Source organism: Antennarius striatus, chromosome 20 (genome assembly GCF_040054535.1).
Source record: "Antennarius striatus isolate MH-2024 chromosome 20, ASM4005453v1, whole genome shotgun sequence".
Lineage (NCBI taxonomy): Eukaryota > Metazoa > Chordata > Actinopteri > Lophiiformes > Antennariidae > Antennarius > Antennarius striatus.
The window spans coordinates 14,367,492-14,386,587 of record NC_090795.1 but is presented as its reverse complement, the minus strand read 5'-3'; the positions used below and the strand labels follow the sequence as shown (position 1 = coordinate 14,386,587).

Below are 19,096 nucleotides of genomic sequence, written 5' to 3'. Positions count from 1 at the left end.
TCAGCCTAGAAATGTGTCATCCTTTCATTTTGTAAATCCAGGACGCACAGCTCCGTTTTAATACTGAATTTAGTGTCTTCTGACAAACCGAGGTTTATTATTTAATAGATTTTAATATATTGATCGTATTTTGTAATGTATTTTTAATCAACATTAAAGGCACATTCAGTTTAGGACTAGTTATTTGTGTCTTTGCTTTGGATTAGATGATTGATTTTTTTATATGGATTCATTTTGTAATGTATTTTCAAACAACGTTAAAGTCAATTCCTTTAAAAGAAACCTTTATTGCTGGTAATTTCTTTCAAAGACTATATTCCACTAAAAACTGTAAATTTAGTGCAAAAAAAGTATCATTACATTAAATTATATTTTAATAAAAATGGTAGTGATGCGTCAATACAAAACAATGCTGCACAGAAAGTAAAGATACCTCTTGCCTTTTTTTTAATAGCTCTGCAGAGAAAATGACTTTGACATTGAGTAGCGTGTGTAGTTCCTGTGGACGGTAACACTTCTTCTTTACCTTCAAACAGGTGTTGAAAACAATCCAATCTAATCCAGCCAGCCAGTCTGCCTGGCCTTTGTTTGCCTGATTCCCAGGTAAAAGATTAACAGGGCAGGGCCTCTCACCAGTCATAAGGATGCCTGTGGAGGGCGGAAGCAGCAGCAGCTCTGCTCTGGCTGCCCGACACCCCAAGCAGAAGAGAAAGGCTCACAGTTTATCTATCAGACGCACCAACAGTACAGAGGAGAGGCCTCAAGGCATCCTGAGAGGAGACATGCTGGAGGGACAGGTGAGGAATACACACACACACATACACACAGCTCCAGACAATAGAGTGGTAATAATGCAGCTTATAAGACGTAATAACAGATTTTATGGCCATGACACACAGTGAGGATTTGCATAAAAAAACAAAGCACATTGTTTTCATCAGATAGCATTTGTAAGATACATTTGTTGTGGTGTGAGACTGAATCTTATATTCATAGAAGTACAGTACCAGCCGGTTGAGCAGCATGCTTTAATCAGTAGGACAACATCCACAGCTCCACGCTGCTGTGTTTTCAAGAAGTGGTTTCTCTCACTGTTTTAAAAAAATAGCTTTATTATCTTACAAAGGATTCAAAGTTTCTCTTGTCAAAATATGAATATGATTTTACGTTCTGTTAATCTTCATGATGTCCCTGGTGTGGATATGCATGTTGGTCACAGATTCCATTATTGATAGAACAAAGGGATCTACTGTGATCACAGTCACCAGTTTAACGATTACCCATGTAAAAGCAGGTTATCTAAATTTGAACTGCAACTGATTTATTTTTTCCTGAAAGGGAACAGCATTAGTCTTTTTATGAACAGTCTTTTCCTGTTGTTAATTTGTTGCTGCAAACCATAAAACATTGCAGCTCAGACAATAAACTTTTCCTGTTTGATCAATGAACATCCTGGTTGTTAGATGTTGGGAGGTGGCTGTAGATTTACTTGGCTGACCTCCACTCTTCCACCATCAGAGAGTTTTTTCGATGACATTGTGTAGATTTTATAAGTGGATGAATAAAAAATAAAACGGTGTCCTTGCCTTTTTCACAGTGCAGAGAAGTAAGAGAAGAGAGGTATTCAGCCTGAAACAAAGCAGTGCTGTATTTCTTTCAGTCTTGTCTGGGCGTAGTTTTGCCCATGAAAATCTGTAAGCATTTACTTTCTCATCTTGACAATGTCCCTGAATTATTAGCCACTAAAGCAGCGGCTCAGCTTGCACTGACCTGTTGTCTCATCAAGTTTTAATAAGCGCTGCTTGTCCACGTCTGATTAGTCTTTTCAGCAGGTCTTTTCGTGCACTGGCAAGTGAGGCTGGCTCTCTTTATGTAGCCAGTCTGCCTCCCAGCGCTGGTTCCATACACAGACAGCTTTATAAACTCATATGTTACACACAGAGTGCATTTTGCTCTGCTCTTTCAATGTCGTCATTATTAGCCTGAATAGCAGCTTGTTTTAGTGCCACAACTAAGCAGCTTTGAATTTATAAGGGCTGCCTGTTGTTTGCTAATTTACAAAGTGTGTGGACTTGTGGCGGTGACAAAATGGTCAGGTGGTTCACATCACTCGTCCAATTTGTTGGTTTTGAGTGTGTGCCAGAAGAAAGAGTGACAGTCAAGTATTTGGTTCCCTCGTCTTTCACGTCGTTGGAGGAAGACGCAGCAGCTCTTACAGCCGGCTGTCAAATACAGGCTGCGTCTGTGGCAGCTGTTTATTGCAGTCTCCTGTAGACTACTGCGTACCTCTGAGAGCTCACAATGGAGGTAAGTCAGCTGAAATGTGTCTGATAGGTTGGATATCACCTGTTTTGTGTTTAGATTGTAGCTGTTGGTCAAATTGAGTTTTCACACATGTCATTTAGTTGCTGATGAAATTAGGTAAACATGCAGGCGGTGTTTGATATGACATCTGAAGGATGCTTTTGTGCTCATTATTTTATGATTAATATCTGAGCTTTAAAATGATTCTGAAGTCCAATTTTTTTTTAACACAACATGCAGCATAACATTGTTTTGTAGTATTTAGAAGGGATTTGCGCTCTGGTGAAGAATCTGGAAGAATAAAAGTGGTGATTCCTGCTGGATATCAGCAGGACTTGAGCTTGAGTCCTGTTTTTTGGTCTATAGGTTAGCTTTCTGTCAAGTTAATTCAAGCATGTTCTTTTTCTGTGCTCTAGGACTCTAAGCTGCCCCTCTCCGTACGGAACAATCTTCTGGACCTTTTTGGCCAGATTGAGCGTGAATTTGAAAATCTCTACATTGAAAACCTTGAACGTGAGTAACTGATGGGAAGAGTGAGGGGATTTGTTCAGGTTCAGTGGTCACATTCCTGACTGCATCGATCTTCAGGCGTTGAATGGCTGACCGGTGTTTGCTTACTGATGTCACTGTGCTAACATTACAGTTCGCCGGGAGATTGAGTCTCTGAATGAGCGTCTGACTGGAGATGGACAGGTTATTGAGGGAGGGGACCCCACCAAAGGAGCTCTGAAAACAAAAGGTACAGTATTACCAACGAGAGCCGTCTCCACTTCACTTAACTGAAACTGTTTCTCTACTCCAGAAACAGTGTTTCTAGAAATCTGATTGGAAAATATAAATACGACTGACTGTGTGGCTTTAAAAGGAAATTTTAGATGGGCGCTGAGAAAATGCTGTAGTAATCGGACATGAGGAAGTTGCTTTGTTTCAACACTTCATACTGGTACAGCAGCATTTAATGGTCTGCTGATTATACAAATACATGCACATCACTTGGTTTTCATGCATACGATCACATTGGTATCATAAAAAAATAGGACTGTTGATAGGTTAAAAAGGGAGTTGAAAGCGAGTTGTTGATTTAAAAAATGTGATACTGTATATAAAATGTGTAACTCATCACTAGCTGACACCTCTTTCATATTTCAGCTGATTAAAAACACATTTAGTAAGTTTGAACTTCATCTTCATGGTGTTTGGCATGATGAATTCAATATGTACAGGTTTATCTTGACTGATGTTGTTTTGAGTTACATCCTCGATTATATGTCAGTTTTCATAAAAACAAAAAAAACAAAAGTCTAAATGAATGTCAAATGGGTGTCTCATCAAGCCAATATGTCAAATATGAAACAAAGACTGAAACAATGTTCTCCAGATGGTATTACAAACAGAAGAAGAAATGACGTCTTTGCATTTTACTAAATGTCAATGGTTTAAAAATGGAAAGCAAAGCTGAGACGTCCGCTCTACCGCTGAGCCACTGCCGCCCCGGCAGTAGACCAGACAGCGCCCAGCCATCGGCTGTTCGATTCCCACTCCAGCCAGACATCTTTGAAGTGTGAGCTGACAGTGGGAGGTGTCAGCTCACCTCCCAGCCACTGCCGAGGCGCCTTTGAGCAAGGCGCCGTGCCCCCCCACAAGCTGCTCATTGGGGCGCACCCCAAAGTCTCGACCCGTCCCTCCACCTCTCTTGTACTGATTGTCATTAACTGCCTGCCTACAGGCCCCTAGTGTGTGTTGTGTTCAGGGGCCTGTATATGATGTTTGTATGTGTACTCTGACTAACACATATTATATATATGCATGTACAAAAAAACTGGAGTGGAAAACATAATTTCCCCAATGTGTGGACGAATAAAGTGGATTTAATCTTTAAATTAATCTTTAATCTTTAAAAGCAGACTTCTTCCTTATTATGAGGCCAGTCTGAAATTGAGACACAAGACATCCTTTAGTCACGTGTAAACAAACATGTAGCAAAGGTATCACCCTTTCTTCAAAGACAGGAAGTAGTAACTCATCACCAACACTCACAGCACACACAACATTTGCTGCCGTCAGGCCGACTGGCACCAGACTGGGAGTGTTCAGGAAAGCTCCATGTGTTTTCAGGTCCAGGTTAGTATGCAGCATTGTCCAGTGTATGAACTCCATATCATAGCTGCTAATGCATTTATTATTGAGACTGGAAAAAATGGTGAAGACAGGATGGAAAAGAAAGTTGAAAACTCCAACCTGGCCTTGTGTTGTTTGAAATTTCTAATTGTTGCTGTTGAGACCAATTTTTTTTTTAATTTTAATTTTTTAAAAAATTTGATCTTTTTTTTTAATTTTTAAAAGTAAGTTCCCTTCACCAACAGTCTTTCCTCTCTGACTCTGGCTCTCTCTCCCTGATATCATTAATCAATCAATCAATCAATCAATAAAAAGGTCTACACAATCCACAGCAGACACAAACATTATAGATATGGAACAATATTTTATTTCTATGTAGGTCTTGTAATAATGACATGTGGTTGTCTGTCTGTCTGTAACACAGCCAGCCACAGCACCAGTCAGCTGTCACAGAAGCTGAAGACCACCTACAAGGCATCTACCAGCAAGGTACGTGTGGCTAATGCTACGTTAGCCTCTTCTGCAAAGGAATCATTGGAGATGTTGGGATGGACGTCCGGTGTTCTGGTAGCCATTGGAGACATTCTTCAAAAATAATATCTCCTCTGACCTGTTTCTGTTTAATCTTTTGTCGATGTAGCGTTTGTACACTTTCCAAGGGAAAATAGGTGGACCTCGCAACTTCAGTGTGGCCACATGGGAGTTGTTGGGAGGAGATTCATGGGTAATGATCTGTTTGTCACTAAGCGGTGTGTGGGACAATATGTTTTTAACTACAGTCTGACCTTGACTCCTCAACTCTTCTCTGCTTTACACCCTGTAGCAAGTCCTTTAAGTAAATGGCTGCATTTGTGAACATAATCAGACATATTTCATAGGAATACCTTTCTAAAATTAGATCATATTTTTTAAATTGCATTGTTGTTTAACATATTTTTATTGATGAATCATCGTTTTATCGGTTTATCAAGAGTTAGAATTGGCCAAGTTCAGACAGATCATTCCTAAACTCTTCTGAAGACCAGGGCTTTGAACTGGGTCATGGAACAAAAACTAAACCAAAAACTTTATACGTTTTAATGTTCTGAAACAGAATCGGTTATTTAAAATAATTGTAATTGTTATTGCTGTTTTTTTTTTTTTTTTTTTTTTTTTTTGAAAAAACTCTGGCCCCATGTTTCACTTCCTGTCATTCACTCAATGTGTGATGAGAGCGGAGAGAAGTTGAGGCATATCACCAACGGTCAAGGGAATCTGGATTATATTCATAACAGGTAAAAACTGCAGCCTGTCAATCTTAAAAAATGTTTGATTCAGACATGAACTCCCTGTACTGCCAGCGCAATTAATCTCCTATGGTGGACTTCCTGCGACGCTCCGGACATGTATCTGTGTTTTCTTTCCGTTGTTGACCGATCACAAGATGCTTCGTTCAGAGCTTCACGTGTTCACTCCCCGGTGACCTCTGACATAGACAAACTTTGTTGCATCATAAGCTGCCGTAGCTTCTCTGTCTCTCTCTGATTCTACATCCTCTCTTCTGTAACTGGATCAATGCTTTTCTGTTTACTCTAGGTGCGTATCTACGATATGAAAAATCTTTACCTTAATTGCTAATTTAAAAGTCCTAAAGCTACCTATTTATATTTACAAGGAACGTTATTGACCGGTTCGGGAACTTTATTTATTTGTTCTAACCGGTTCAAGAATGTCAGTTCATGGATGGAACGTAAAACTGGAAACGTTATAATTCTGTTTCTGTTCAGAGCGAACCAATTGGAAAAAAAATTCTTGTTCAAAGCCCTGTTAAAGACTTTCCATTATTGCTCTAGAAATAGTCTAACATTTTGGGGATGATGCTTTTTGGCTTTTTTTGCCAAAAGTAAAAGGAGAGTGATACGATTTGTTGAACGGTGTTTAACAAAAAGACTGGAATCTGTTGAAGGTTCTACCACATAGCCCAAAATATTTCTTTCAGCATGGCCCCGCTTGAAAGCAGAGAAATATTATGAATGCAGCCACAATCTGATTGAGATGAAGAGTGTGAACACAATCCTTTTCTGAACCGTAGAAAAGAGGATGCACAGGATCAAGGGAGGACTTTGTAGATTAACGTTCTGACAGAACTAGCTGCTATGTAATAAACCGCTAACCTACCAGGTGGCAAAGAAACATGACTTATGAAACTTGAAACTAATGATCTGCACTAACTACATCCTTATTATACTCTGTCTGTAATGAGCTCTTCTTCCTGATGCTCAGTGGTCATTGAGATGACATAGTTAAGATTATATTGTACTGCAATGTGAATGTGAACACGTTGGACAGAATGAGTGCATACATTAACAGAGTCTGACAAAGTGGAAGTAGACGCTTTGCTGCTGCGTTTAATGACTACCATTGATCTGAACTTGCTGGGGTCAGCACCTGCTTATAGCAGCATGCCCAGTGCATGTTGTGACCGCGCTGTCACTTGAACGCTCCATTCACCCTTTAATTTGTTCATCTGGAACCCTGCTGTGACCAGACCTCTGGGTATTTTCAGTGGTGCTCCACTCGTATCAGCACACAGTGACGATCCATCTGCCTTGCATACACTTGAATTGGCATAGAAGCTGGACTTCACATTAAGATTCCAGTCGCACAATTGATACCGTGAAGCTTTTGGCAGTTGCAGAATCATCCTCTGTACACACAGGAGGATTTTAGGGGTCCTGCGACAGAAAGGCAGTTTAACATTGGTTACCTGGTATTTATGATTTTCAATGAAGTAAAACAATATCAGAAATGATGACAGGACAGCTAGAGTAGAATAAGGACAACATTTTAGCACCAACATAAAAATAGTACCTTGAGATATGAGCCGTTGCTATGTCGACATTTTTGTTTGACAAATGAGTAAAATTCCAAGTTACAAGCAGTGCCTCAGGACACCACCGCTAGATGGTGGATGGATACAAGATCAGCTGAGACCGGATCTCGTTCTCGTTGGTGGAGTAACGACGTAACTTGTATGTTCTTGTAACTCTTGTGTTTATTTTCATACTTTATCATTGTTTATGTGGCTTATATATAATTAATTATACACAGGTAAAGTCTGCATGTCTATTGGTTAATAAAAATGTTATTTTAATATAATTTATGGGACTTGGGGCTTTTTGGGATTAAAATGATTTTAGTTATTTTTAAGTGATTAGATGTTGATTGACATACTAGATCAGTCACAGAATAGATTAAACATGTATCTGGAGGTTCTAATCTATGTACAAATTTTAATCATTAGAATATAGTCCAGTTAATTGTTTAAGCTATTTGAAGTGCACTCAACATTTCAGGTATGTAGTTTTCTCTCTGATTCTGTTTGTGATGTAATGAACAGATGTCAAAACACCTCTGGGGGGAGGGGGTGTGTCCAGTTTAGCCACTTCTGAATCGTGTCTGTTTTATGCAGATGATGTGTTTCTCTTGGCTTCACCAGTCCCTTAACCTCCAGCATGCACTGGGCCGTTAGCAGCGAGGAGCTGGTTCTCTGCTGGATGATGTTGGGTCGCTCCCTCTGGGAGAGTTCCAAGTATCTTGAGATGCTCATGAGTGGCAGGAAAACGGAGCAGATGATTGATAAGCTGCATTGTCAGCAGTACTACCAGGCTGATGTGGTAAAGTGAGAGTTGAGTCTGAAGGCAAGCTTCTTGATTTAGTAGACTTCTATTCAACCCTCACCGTTGGTCAGGAGCTTTGCCTGGGAGCTCAGAAGAGAGCCTACATATCCAAGGAGCCAGTCGACAGGGTTCAGGCATCTTCCTCCTGGCTGCCTGCCTCTAGAGGTTTGCTGGTGACATCCACCCCCTGGGGTCACCCCACAACTCACTGAAGGATTGCAAATCTCGTGTGGTCTGGGAAAACACTTGGATGCCCCAGGAGGAACTGGAAATCGTGGTTGGAGAGAGGGACGCCTGTACTTCCACGACTTTACCCTGTATAAGAAACACTAGGATTGATAGACGGGTGGATTCTAGAACACGGCCATAACACCAGTAAAAGCCCCTGTTGCTTGTACACAAATCATCCTTCCGTCTGTCTCTTTTGTGTCCTGAATATTTAATGAACTTGCTGTTAAAATTGGTGGAAGCATTTTCCTGCAATCCAAATTGGAGTAGTGTCTGGTTTGACTGGTGATCTTGTTTTGTGGAACGAGAACAACTGAACAACAAATGAAGCGGCCAAAGAAGAGAAAGGAAATAATAATAATTGGAAATGTTTCCTTTATGTTGACTTGAGATAATTAGCAGTGTGCACAAACAATATGTAGCTATAATTGGTATTCATTAATGTGTGGGAAAAAGTCTCTGTTTTTATTTACACAACTGCATTTTTTGTGCAGTTGTGGACACGACTGCACAAAAAATGTTTTACTCTGGCATAATTGATATGGACTAAAATGATTCTCCTGGTCTATAAACATGTATTTTACTGTTTATTACTGCTTCTCACATAGATGTAAATTTAGTTGCCTGTCAGATGGATCCTGTAGGAACAGTAACTTGTTTGTTTTGAACCTCTAAATTAAGATTTGTGAAAGCCCAAAGTCAAGCAACAGAATTCCTTTGAAAGCTGACCGTCTGCCAACCATGTCTGTTCACCTGACTATGTCATGCCAGATTAGGTGTGTTTGTTTCTGTGACTGCCAAGATAGGCACAAGCACTTATAAGCTGGGTCGTCACTGATGTTTAAAGTCATCAGTACTAAAATCTTTGCATTAGTTCTTGTGCAGATTCATCAAGTTTACACGGACACTGTTTTAAACAACGCTGTGATGCGTTCAGCTCCAGGAGGAATGTTTCATCATTGCTTCATTTCATCTTCATCACAAACCTCTCTCTGCCCTCCCTGTTCAGATTGTGTCCAGTTTTAAGGCCACCACAGGGTCCCGAGCTTTGTGTCAGCTGCTCAAAGAGTACGTGGGCCACCGGGACGGAATCTGGGACCTCAGTGTTACCCGGACTCAGCCAGTGGTTCTGGGCACTTCCTCTGCAGGTACACATTTCGCTGATGTTCTGCAGGCAGCATTTATATCATTATGTCTTTATCAGATTAAATGTGATACTTGGTTCAAAGTAGCAGCTGAATGTCTTCCCTCTCTGTCTGTTCCCAGACCACTCAGCTCTGTTGTGGAGCATAGAGACGGGAAAATGCCTCCTGAAATATGCTGGCCATGCAGGATCAGGTAGGAACTGCGACTATAACTCCATAGATATGAGATGAGAGAGTTCCTGTTATATAAAGGTTGCAGTTTTTTCTTTAGTCTACTTTATTGTTGAATGGAATGTTTGTTACCCACAGTCAACTCCATCAAGTTCCACCCCACAGAGCAGATGGCCCTCACAGGTATGTGTGTGAACGTATACGTATTGATGTTGTTTTTTCTCTTCATGCCTATTTGACTGGTGTTTTCCTGTCGGTGTCGATTCCAGCAGTTTGTTTTCCGTAGAGCTAAATGCGTGTTTGTTGACTTGCGTCCTATAATTCCACAGCCTCCGGGGACCAGACTGCTCACATCTGGCGCTATATGGTGCAGCTTCCTGCCCCCCAGCCTCCACCAGATGTCAATGTGAGTGTCTTTGTACCGTCAGAACGTCTGGTTAGATATCCCAGATTATAGGGGAGTTTGAGAGGATTTTTTACTAAAGGAAGACACCTGTGTGAATGGATATACACCCTTAGCTTCCATGTGATGAAGACCAGGACTCATCAGACAGAGAAGAAGGGGAGGTGGATGTTGAGGGCCCTTGTGAGGTCCCTACTGTCCGCTTTGCCACAGCAACCCTGAAGAGCCACCAGGGCGTTGTGATCGCAGCTGATTGGTTGGTTGGAGGTCGACAGGTGGTGACAGCTTCCTGGGATCGGGCTGCCAACCTGTACGAGGTGGAGACATCCGAACTGGTCCACACACTCACTGGTACGTCAGCTGAAGGTCAAAACATAGCTGTCACTGTCATCCTAGGTTCCAAAAACATAAAAGTGTGTTCATGCATTGATTGTTGTCTTATTGTTCTGTCATGTAGGTTTGCGAAGATATCTGTGTGTGTCCTATCACATATATGAACTTTTTTTTTTTCTTGGCTCAAACCCATTGACTTTGCAGATGACTGAAGTGTTTTGTGACTCACAGCATTCAGTGGAAACAGAATGAGAAACTTGAATTTAGACAGATGGAAAATGTGCTGCTGGTTTATTGTGGAGCAGTTATTTTCTCAGTTCCCACAATAAACACAAAGAAACTACTGTTAAACCACTTGGTGTGACAAAACAGTAACATTCAGTCCAGGCAGAATCCATTGCTGTTTATTAGTCATTTTGTGCCTCCCTGAAACTATAAATATCCTTATTTTCAAAACAGGAAATGCAGTTTAAAAGATTAAATGAAAGATTGATAACTCTGATATATTTCAGGGTTAGTCAACCTATATTAGCACACAAACCCTTAAATTATGTTAAGTAAAGCAGCTGGCCTGGCTTTGTCAGCTCTACAACACCTTTGTGTTAACATAATGATGTCTAAATCCAAAGTAACACCGATATGTTTTTTTTATTTTAATCCATTTCATGTGTACCGTCGGTTTTCTAAATTACATGAATAATTGCATTTTTCAAAATGTGACTCTGCACCTGCATCTGACTGACATGTTTCATTCATTCATTCATGCATTCATGCATTCATTCATTCATTCATTCATCATCAACTGCTTCATTCGCTGTCGCGGGTTGCGAGGAGCTGGAGCCTATTCCAGCTGACTGAGGCGTAACCTGAAGCGCATGTTTTTGGAGGTGGGAGGAAACCGGAGAACCTGGAGAGAACCAACGCAGACACGGGACATGCAGACTCCGCGCAGAGCGGGACGCAAACCTCGAACCGTCTCACTTTGCGGCGCTACTGTGCGGCCTCCAACATGTGTCATTATTGTCTTATTTGATAAGGTACAAACCCACTGGATTGAGTGTCTTTATTGTTGTGTGTCTGTGTGCAGGTCATGACCAGGAGCTGACCCACTGCTGCACCCACCCCACCCAGCGTCTGGTGGTCACTTCGTCCAGAGACACCACCTTCAGGCTGTGGGACTTCAGGGACCCATCCATCCACTCTGTCAACGTGTTTCAGGGACACACCGAGTGAGTCTGGGTCACGCGTTGGTGACTTCCAGTTTGAACGATGGCTTGTTGCTGCAGTTTTTATATTTCCCAGAGGGGGCGCTGTAACATTTCTCTGGGCTGTAGATCCCTCCATCTCTCTAGTTCTTCACTGTTTTCTTTTACAACACCACATTAATTTTTGCTCTAAGCCAAATCCTCCACTTCCCTCTTATTCATTACCAAGCACTTCTCTCCTCTTGGACGGTTTGCTTCTCTTTCTCTCCTCTCATTCTCTCCCTACCTCCCTCGCTTTCCCGTTCATTTATCTGTCCGTTTCTGCGTTAATCCCCCACTCTGTGTAATTTGGCACTTCGCTTGCTGTTAACACTCAATTGCAGACGCTCGTTTCAAAACGATGACTGTCAGGCTCGTCAATGGCAGTGCTCTTTAAGAGGCGTAAGAAGAGTGTGTGTGTGTGTGTGCGTCTGTGTCTGTGCATATCTACATATATGTGTTGGCTGGTACTCTGGCAGCCTTTGATTGCAAGCGGGGGATTAAATAGAGCTCATTATGTACGACCTCAACATGTTTAATTCCTGCAGATCCCACTCTAATTCTCTCCCATAGACAATTGGTATAATGAGATTAAAGAGAAACTTTGACGATTTTTAACCAGCTTTTTGTCATTACAGTTTGAGTACTTTATGCAAATGTACAATATAAAACTTCTGTCTTGTTGCCTGCAACCTGAACAACCCCCCCCATTTGATTTTCTAGCATTGGTGTGCCAGCTTATGTCATCTGGAGGAGTTGTGCAAGCTCTAGAGCGTCTGTTCGGTCTCCAGATGGTTCCTCAGGATTGTTATCTGGTGCTATACTCAAAAAAAGAAGAAGTTGAATTGTTATGTGCAATGAAAAGTTAGCTGGAGACAGAGCTGTACCCCCAAACTCCCATTTTCAAAAACATGTTTTAGTTCACCATGAAGCTAAAATAGGAGATTGATTGTTGCCAACCATCCACATTGTTTCTGGTTTGAAGACCAAACACCACCCAATGTATTCGTCATTCTCCGTTTATTGATCAGGAAACCTCAATAATTTCAGAAGCACTAAATAAAAGTTTAAACTTTTCAGGCACTCTTTTGGGAGTTAACGGCAGCTGTCCTCCTTTCCTTCCAGAGATGATCTGTAAAGAGAAAACTGTCTTCTTTTCTTTGTGTTGATGATTTAATGCAGCCAACCCCCGCAGACGACTGCAGAGGTGTGAACAGATATTCAGATTGAGACTCGTGACTATTTCAAAGGTGTTCAGTTAAGTTTCAGTATTTGTGAGCACAAGAGCTGTCGGCTCAGGAGTTAATAGTACCCTCAATACATTTTTATTGTTAGTTATTCATTACCTGACAGTTATGGTGGTATTTTGGTCGGGGTATTCTGTGACAACGATCCTGTTTTCATTCTGTTTTACACGAGAGGAGTTTGTCAAATTCTCCTGTGTATCACGTTGTCAGTAGTTGTGTAGACTGCTGTGTTTTTGACCTTTCTTATTATGGTATGTCTAGCCCAGGGCTAAAAACTTTTTTTAAACCTTCAGAGCTCTCTAGGCTTAGACATTAGCTGTTAGCCCCAGGCTTGGAAAGATTTTTTAGCACACAGTCCAAAATGGGATAACCCATCATTCATATTCTAAAAGGTCACATCAGCAGTCATCAAGTACTGTGTATACAGTACTGTAAAAAAATATTTGCCATCTCATATGTTTCTCCTGTTTTTGCTTGTTTCTCTCGCTAAAAAGTTTCATATCATCAAAATAACTTCTATATAGGAAAAAAAAGACAATGTGAGTAAACCCAAAATACAACTTTATATAATTATTTCTTTCAATGAAGGTAAACAGATGTTCAGAACCTATGTCCCCATGGTGAAGGAGTAATAACCCCTTTTCCTACTCACTAGTTGTGCCACCCATGGTAACAACGTAACTGACAATAACTCTTTGGCATTGCTGTGAAGGAATTTTGGCTGACTCTTCCCTTCATAATTATTATTTTAATTCAGCCAATGTGGGTTTCCAAACAGGCACTTCCTATTTAAGGTCAAGCTTCAGCATCTCAAACGAATCTCGTCCTGACTGAGTAGGTCAGTTCAAAACATTCAGAGGTAGACTTGCTTGTGTGTTTTAAATGATTGTTGTGCTCTAGAACCCAGTAGAATAGCATTATAGGCATGAGCATAATAGTTGTCCATAAAAATTAGTTTGATGATCTCAAACATTTAAGTTTGAGAAATATGCAAACAAAAGAATAAATTAGGAAGAGGCGAAGTCCTTTTTCACAGTACTGTGCCGTTTACTTATCTCCAGGCTTTTTTAACTTGGAGACATCTGTTTTAAGAGCCTGCACTCTCCCTTCCACTTCCAGCATGCCTAAATCGCCAGAGTATTTTTGAATAGCATTATAATCATCTGATATCTCCAGCGTCGTTCCCTTCATCCACACAGTTCTCTGTTCCCACAGACGTGGAGCGCTAGAGGGGTAAATGGTTTCCACCTTATTCATTTCAGCTGCAGCTAACGCCTCGTGACAGCGAACCACAGCGGCTAAAAGTGCAGCAGACACCCCCTATCCCACCGCCCCGCTATAATTGCAGAGTAATGACAACCTCACTCAAGCTAATACAAAAGCAGAGTGCAGACAGGAAGTGACAGTGGACCTGCTCCACAAACATAATGCCACGTAACGTTTGTCTCGCCATCCATCAAGAGTTTTTTGGAGACATTTGATTGTAGTTTGCAGAAATGCGTGTGTGTGTGTGTGTTTAGGCTGCCTGCATGTAGATTTGACATCCCGACTCTTGAAGAACACACTAGCACTTACCAGGACCTCAGCAAGTGTCAGTGTGTGCTGCAGCACAGCAAAATTACAACGTTCTCTAAAATTTCAGTGCCGTCTGAAGTCGAATTGTTTCATTTCCATTTTACCTTTTAGACTTTTTGCTGACACTCTCATCCACTTACACTAAGTATATTCTAATATTCCTTGAGGTTTTCAGACACTCAGATATCAGTCATTATGTATTCATAGGGAGAGGGATAACAATCAGAGCCTAGGTAACTAGATTTGTTGTGTCTGCTTGCCTTGAGGTGATTCCTCTTGTCATCATTCACCAGGATGACACCAAGATTTGCCTTGTTTTATTACTGCACTTTAAATCTGTAATGCGCTGCACGCCATCTGGTCTGCTAGGAACAATAAATAGCTCCAACTAAAGAACCCAAAGCATGCACTATGCTATCAACACTCCTTTTAGCACACAGTATCAGCATTGATTATCTTGGTGGCACGTGACCACTCCAAACAGGCTACTTCACTGCAAGAAAAAAAATCAGGGTTAGCCACCACATTGAGTGTAATGGTGCAACACAGAAGCCCATATGTTCCCAGACTGCAGCGCACAGTAGAATATTAGTGGAAAAAGCAGCTCTCCATGAAAAGCACACAACAGAATCACCTGATATCAATAACTCTGATAAAACAGTGTGTCCCAGTGAATCACGGAGAAAAAAATGGAAATCCTACAGACAAAGTGTGACTAGCAAACAAACAGAACCGTCGTCCGCCGGCTGAAGGTAACTGTCAGTGACTCAGCTATCTACAGTGTTTTCAAACAAGGTTTGAGGCGGTCGACCCTCCATCCTTTATTTTGATTGTCATGTTGGGGTTTTCTGGGGAGTTATGAGGAATGCCTTGTTAATAGAAGGTGTTCTCATTGTGATGCTGTTGCTGCTTTGTCTGTATGACGAGGAAGGGAGTTTAATCTACACCACATCTGATATATACGGTACCCATTAAATAAACACAGCTGGATTCATTCTTTGGGCATCCGTGTCAAATAAGGAAAATACCAAACTATCGTTTCAAAGACTGTAAAGTTGGGTAAATGAAACCATTGTTCCACTGCGCTAAAGCTATTTCCTGGATCCCGACAGACATTGTTAGAGCATCTCTTACCTGCTTGGAAAACTTGAAAACAGAACTGAGATGAGCATCTCGGAAAAACCCCAAGACGGACCTGTGGTGAACCACGGGGACTTGTGGGCTTCATGAAAACATGGCTCACTTTGCACGACTGCAGAGATGTCCCATGACTCCCTCACCGGGCCTCAGATGGCAAAACGTCTCGACCTTGGCTGTCAGACACGCTGCAGAGATGCCATTAAGTCCCACTGAACACTCTCCTCCCCCCTCATCACTCACGCTAAAAAATCCTTTAACCTTAATCAACCTTTTAATCAATTACCCCGTCTGATTAGGCTCGGCCCACGCCTCCTGTCACTCCGTGTCGCTGTGCCGTCCATCTCTCTACCTCTTAAACCTCCAGGTGGGCAGTACTCCGCCAAGTCAGAAGGTGGCTGTAAGCACATGCCACATTCCTGCAGTTTCTCCAGCAGGACAGAGTCGAGTCCAATAATTAGTCCTTAATGCCACGTCGCTTTGAATTAACAGAGAAGCCAGTATTCCAGGGAAAAGCTAGATTTTGAACTCTTTCTCTTGCGTGTGTGTGCTGATCTTAATCAAAAATCAGTGCAATTTTTTTCCTTCCTTCCATGAATGAGCTGGAACAAAAGGCAGGAGGGAAGAGAGCAAACGCCTCACAGGAGGGCCTGACAGACAGTAATGGACTGGAAATATTAGGCCTGACCTCAGTGCTGTCTGGTGGAGCAGAGCATTACGACTGCTTGGAATAAGGCCATTGGAGGACAGGGATGCTGTGTGCATTTCAAGAACATTTCAGCTGCCAATGTGGCACCATAGCTGACTAGGTTATGTAAAAAAAATCCTGTGTTTTATGGTTTGTTGCTTTGGTTTTGCTTCATACTGAAGCAAAATCAAGGTGTCTTCTTGGCTGTAGCTTTCTCCTCCTCAAGTATTTTTTTTTTAGACACCAGCTCATCCGTCTTTTTTTTTTGTACTTATGGGGTAATAATGGAGAACGAGACTCGCTGTCTCTCTGATAGTCAAGTGGAAGCTGTGTTTCACAGCATCTCAGAACGCCTCGACGGTGTGAACGCTTCCAAGTGATTATTTGTCTTCACATTTTCTATGTGACAGAAACGGATCACATGCCAGAGTGTGATCCTGCTAATGTTTCTTCTCTCAAACGAGAAGGTGCTACCTCACATGCTCTGAAAACACAACAGCCACAGGGTGTGAACTTCATGATGTAGCTAAAAGATCTCATCTCTGCGACCCCTTGATGGAGCTGTCTCCTCTTCTAGATTCATAACTAGTTACATGTGAGGAGAATTCACGAGGCAAACGTTCTTTCCTTTTCTGCATTGGATGTACAGGTACTCCTGGGAAAGTTTCTCCTTCACATCCTGTCAAGCACACACATACCAACGTGAGCATCATAACGTCTGTGTAACGACTGACTCTGTGTTCTTTGCAGCACTGTGACGTCGGCGGTTTTCACCGTGGGTGACAATGTCGTTTCGGGGAGCGACGACCGCACGGTTAAGGTGTGGGATCTGAAGAACATGAGGTCGCCAATAGCAACCATCCGCACCGACTCAGCTGTGAACAGGTAGGTGAAAAGTGGGTTGGAACTGGATTAGGGCGGCAAAGGTCATTTTCTGTTCATCCAATTTGATCAGATGTCACAAAATAAAGTGAAAACTGTTGATCACAGTTTCCCAGATCTCAAAGTAACATCTTCAAATAGTTGTAGTCCAACCACAGTCTAAAACCAAAAACTTTTCTTTTATTGTCATAAAAGATAAAGAACGACAGCAGATCCTCAGTCATTAACTTTCCATCAACTAGTCGATTAATTGCAGACATTACTGCTCTAAACTGGATGATAGCCCGGCCCATTTGTTCTCGTAACAGTCAGTTTAGTTGAAAAAGAGCAGTGAATGGAGTACATTTTTATTTTGTGAAACTGAGGCAATAATGAAATGTTGATAGATCAGATTGTTGTAAATTGGTTTCTTTAGAGTTAAGGAGAGCCAAATAATTTGCCGCCGATCTTCATTGGCTGATAATCTAAAGTGTGATCTCTGTACAGAGCAGTCAGATGACCCGAGTAGATGAACACACGAAGCTCTTTCTGTACTTGCCTGGCTTTAGCCTACTACAGGAGATGTGCTATTTAGCTGCTAGCAGCCGGTGAAAGTCAGTGTGTTTTACTCACGGAGCTAACAGCGCTAATAGCTTACAGCTAAACACACTGTAGGACTGACAGTTCCTGCTCAGAAGAAGGTGAGGCTTCAAGCAGTCAACTGCAGTTTAATATGAGGACACAATAAATGCACTGGAAGTGTCTGTACTTGAGTACTTCACTTGAGTACATCTTGAAGATGCTTGAAGTACTTTGACTTGAAACTACATTCTGATAAATGCAAGTGGTTCAGGTCGCAAACAGAACTGAGTCACTAAATTCTGCAACCTTTTCATTTTTATCTTGAATCTGATAGCTGTGTTCCTCAATTTAATTGTGTTTTATAATGCTATACTATCAGCATACTTGACAATACTATAGTAAAAGAAACCAACAACAGTCCAATGAGCAACATGGGGAGAGACTTCTTCCCACAAACAATGATCGTACCCACAAACCCTGATTGGGTCACCTACACAGAAGACCTGTCTTCTGTCTGGGTCTCCTGCCGATGGACCTGTCAGAATGTTGTCTGGAGATGTGTCTGTAAATCTCCCGATGAATTACATTTAAGAACAGACCTGTACTGTGCAGGAGAACCAAGCAGTGTTAATTCAGATTCAGAGTGAGTCTAATCTTACCTTTCAGGATCAGCGTCTCGGCCAACCAGAGGATCATCGCCCTGCCCCACGACAATCGGCAGGTCCGACTGTTCGACATGAGCGGCGTGAGACTGGCCAGACTTCCGCGCAGCAACAGGATGGTAAGGGGCGGAACAGACTGGACAGGAACCATGTGTGTTTGACTGTTCATCCTCATGAAGACTAACACTCTGATCTCGCACGTGCAGGGTCACAGGCGAATGGTATGCTGCACAGCGTGGAACGAGGAGAACCAGACGTGCAATCTGTTCACCTGCGGCTTCGACCGCCAGGCCATCGGGTGGAACATCAACATCCCCGCCCTGCTGCAGGAGAAGTGACGCCGCTGAGCGGACAGTAGAGTAGGAGGCGGTTCACACGAACACTGTCATCTGTGGCCTCGCACATGCTAGCATGTTGGAGGTGTCATGCGTTTGTGTCGTCGTGCGTTTTGGTGATTCCCAGCTGCTGGCGTGTGTGAATTCTGTGAGTCATCTCAGTCGCTGCGGTGCTGCAGCTGAAGATGCAGCCATTAGCTCTGACTGATAGGCATTGATTTGTGCACGTCTCCCCTTTAGTCACAATTCACAAGTCACTAACATTTCAAGTGTGCTCGAGGCCACAGACCTGATCTCCTGTGTTTGACACCTTCACTTTCCTATTAGCATGTGTTGTGACATGGTTAGACTGATCCTTTTATTCTTAGACTTCTCTGTTTTAAAGAATAAACATATATATTTGA

The 19,096-nt window shown here is 42.0% G+C and overlaps 1 protein-coding gene across 3 annotated transcripts in view; it reads left to right on the top strand.

Moving 5' to 3' along the window:
• The window catches only part of wdr37 (WD repeat domain 37), a 19,969-nt gene extending 873 nt beyond the window's left edge, over nucleotides 1–19,096 (top strand). For 2 of the 3 annotated variants that reach the window (XM_068343873.1, XM_068343872.1), the window contains exons 2-15: nucleotides 537–797; nucleotides 2,721–2,817; nucleotides 2,948–3,043; nucleotides 4,847–4,911; nucleotides 5,063–5,146; nucleotides 9,319–9,457; nucleotides 9,576–9,647; nucleotides 9,764–9,808; nucleotides 9,955–10,031; nucleotides 10,145–10,379; nucleotides 11,449–11,590; nucleotides 17,003–17,137; nucleotides 18,362–18,476; nucleotides 18,564–19,096. In XM_068343873.1, the coding sequence (XP_068199974.1) occupies nucleotides 645–797; nucleotides 2,721–2,817; nucleotides 2,948–3,043; nucleotides 4,847–4,911; nucleotides 5,063–5,146; nucleotides 9,319–9,457; nucleotides 9,576–9,647; nucleotides 9,764–9,808; nucleotides 9,955–10,031; nucleotides 10,145–10,379; nucleotides 11,449–11,590; nucleotides 17,003–17,137; nucleotides 18,362–18,476; nucleotides 18,564–18,695 (1,587 nt within the window). In that variant the 5' untranslated portion in view covers nucleotides 537–644 and the 3' untranslated portion in view covers nucleotides 18,696–19,096. The remainder of the gene's footprint in view (nucleotides 1–536; nucleotides 798–2,720; nucleotides 2,818–2,947; nucleotides 3,044–4,846; nucleotides 4,912–5,062; nucleotides 5,147–9,318; nucleotides 9,458–9,575; nucleotides 9,648–9,763; nucleotides 9,809–9,954; nucleotides 10,032–10,144; nucleotides 10,380–11,448; nucleotides 11,591–17,002; nucleotides 17,138–18,361; nucleotides 18,477–18,563) is intronic. The other variant, XM_068343874.1, reaches the window with a different exon arrangement.